Source organism: Myotis davidii, unplaced genomic scaffold, assembly GCF_000327345.1.
Source record: "Myotis davidii unplaced genomic scaffold, ASM32734v1 scaffold796, whole genome shotgun sequence".
Classification (NCBI taxonomy): domain Eukaryota; kingdom Metazoa; phylum Chordata; class Mammalia; order Chiroptera; family Vespertilionidae; genus Myotis; species Myotis davidii.
The window spans coordinates 173,099-175,281 of record NW_006287809.1 but is presented as its reverse complement, the minus strand read 5'-3'; the positions used below and the strand labels follow the sequence as shown (position 1 = coordinate 175,281).

The window sequence follows — 2,183 nt, the reverse complement described above, 5'->3', positions numbered from 1 at the left end:
AGGCGGCTGATAGATGTTTCTGACTCTCTATCTCTCTCTCTTCCTCTCTGTAAAAAATCAATAAAATATATTAAAAAAAAAAAAAGAACAATCAGGTCCTTACCACACCCTAAGTGTGAGCTGACCCCAGAGAACCTCTCTGGCCTCATCTCATACCATCCCACCCCCGCCCCCACCCCCTCCTCCAGTCTGCAGCCAGAGGGAGCCTCTCACGGCACAAATCTGAGCAGGAGGCTCGCTCACTCAAAACTGTTGGTGGCTCCCCAGTGCCCTCAAAGTCCAAACTCCTGAACCCACACAAGGTCCCGAGTGTCCAAGTCCCACAGACAACCCTCCGGACCCAATGGGATCCTGATTCCAGCTGCCAGGGGGCGGCCGAGGCGGGGAGAGGTGCACTCACCCTTGGCGTAGGTGCTGACTAAGGTGGCAAAGTTAGCCAGGAGCGTGAGCGGGGAGAAGTCCGCGAGGTCCGCGATCTCCAAGGTGTGCAGGAGGGAGCGGAGGCGTTCAGCGCAGAACCTGGTGGGGAGGCCACACGGGGTGAGGGGGAGGGGGAGGGGGAAGGACAGACAGGACAGCAGCCCCTCCTCCGCTGTCAGAGCACCTATCTCCACAGTGAGGGCAGGGACTGGGGCTGCAGTCACCTCTGTGCCCGCACATTTACAGGGCCCATCGGCACACAGAGAAATAATCACACACCCGAGTCACGTGGTCCCACGTCACACACGGTCACAAAATCTCACACGCAGGTTCTTGTCAAAGTTGGAGCTCCACAGCCACACCCAGAATCCCAGCCACGTGACCCTGCTCGGCCACACGTCACACACGTACACCCAGAACCTCATCCGCCTCAGTCACACTCGGCCATCCTGCTGACACACAGCTTCAGAGTCCCACATGCACACAGCCCCACAGGCTCACACACGCTGTCACACCTGTGCACACAGACCACCCAGCCACAAACACTGACCACTGGGCCGCAGGCTCTCACCTCTTGGGGACAGGCAGGTTATGGAGCAGGACCGTCCGGCTCCAGAGTTTAAAACCTGCTCCTGATGTCATTTCTTTGTCTGTCTTCCGCACCCCGTCCCACCCCGACTCCCGGCTGGATCGGGTGTGCCTCTGGGCTCCCCCTCCCGGCCCAGCTGCTCGGGTTGGTCTCTGCCTGGAGATGGTCTGTCTCCCCACTGAGGCTGTGAGCCTGGAGGGCGGGGGTCACCACTGTGTCCCCAGCACAAAGCAGGTCCTCGGGAACATGTGGTGGGTGCGGGGACCCCATCTCCGCCCTCACAAGCCCCCCCCTCTTGGGAGAGGCCTCGGCGCTCCCAGGCCTGGCTTTGCACAATAGCCCACGCAGTGCTGGGTGACGGGGCAATGGCTTCCCCCGGGGCCAGTGTCCTCATCTGCAGGCGGGACACCACAGGACTCCATGAGGCAGGGGATACTAAGTGCTTAGCTCATGTCAGTCCTGCGACAGGGCGGGCACTGCCATCACTGCTTTCTCATGAGCCACCGGACACCTGCGTGGAAGGGAACCCCCTCCCCATTTTACAGAGGAGGAGCCTGATGCCCAGAGAGGACTGGTGACCTAACCAGAAAGCGCAGGAGCGTCCAGCGAGCCCCGCCCTCCTGCCAGACCCCTTCTCCTGTCCTCAGGCTGCGGTGGGGGAGCAATGGAGGGGCCCAGGAGCTCCCACCTGCGCGGTCTGGTCAGGAGCCCCTCCTTAGGGCCTGGGGTGGAACTACCTCTGAGCTCTCATAGGTGCCCTGCTGGCTCCTCCGCCCTGTGCACAAAGCAGGTCCTCGGGAACATGTGGTGGGTACGGGGACCCCATCTCCGCCCTCACAAAGGGCCGCCCCACCCGTCAGAGGCAGAGCAGCCGGTCCACCCCTCTGCAAACAGCGTCTCCATCCAAGGCTTCCGGTAAATTCTCTGGTCAGGCCCCTGCTGCCTGCCAGGCCCTGCCCAACACAGGATCCTGGGATCCACCTGCTCTGGCCGACAGGTGCCAGGCACGTTCCCTCGCCCCCCACTCCTCACTTACACGCCTGACATAGGCCGCTCAGGAAGGCGGGGGGGCTCTCCTGCACCACGTGCTGCACGCGCAGCCGCCACTTGACGTACTCCAGCAGCCGCCGCAGGGAGCCCAGGAAGTGCTCGGCCGTGCGGATGGAGCCCGGCA

The 2,183-nt window shown here is 62.3% G+C and overlaps 1 protein-coding gene across 1 annotated transcript in view; it reads right to left on the bottom strand.

The window, feature by feature from the left end:
* The window catches only part of ERCC2 (excision repair cross-complementation group 2), a 35,577-nt gene that overhangs the window by 27,356 nt on the left and 6,038 nt on the right, over positions 1-2,183 (bottom strand). Inside the window, exons 10-12 of the mRNA XM_015561195.1 lie at positions 2,048-2,179; positions 1,891-1,906; positions 401-530 (exon numbers count right to left, since the gene is read on the bottom strand). Of these exons, the coding sequence (XP_015416681.1) occupies positions 401-530; positions 1,891-1,906; positions 2,048-2,179 (278 nt within the window). The remainder of the gene's footprint in view (positions 1-400; positions 531-1,890; positions 1,907-2,047; positions 2,180-2,183) is intronic.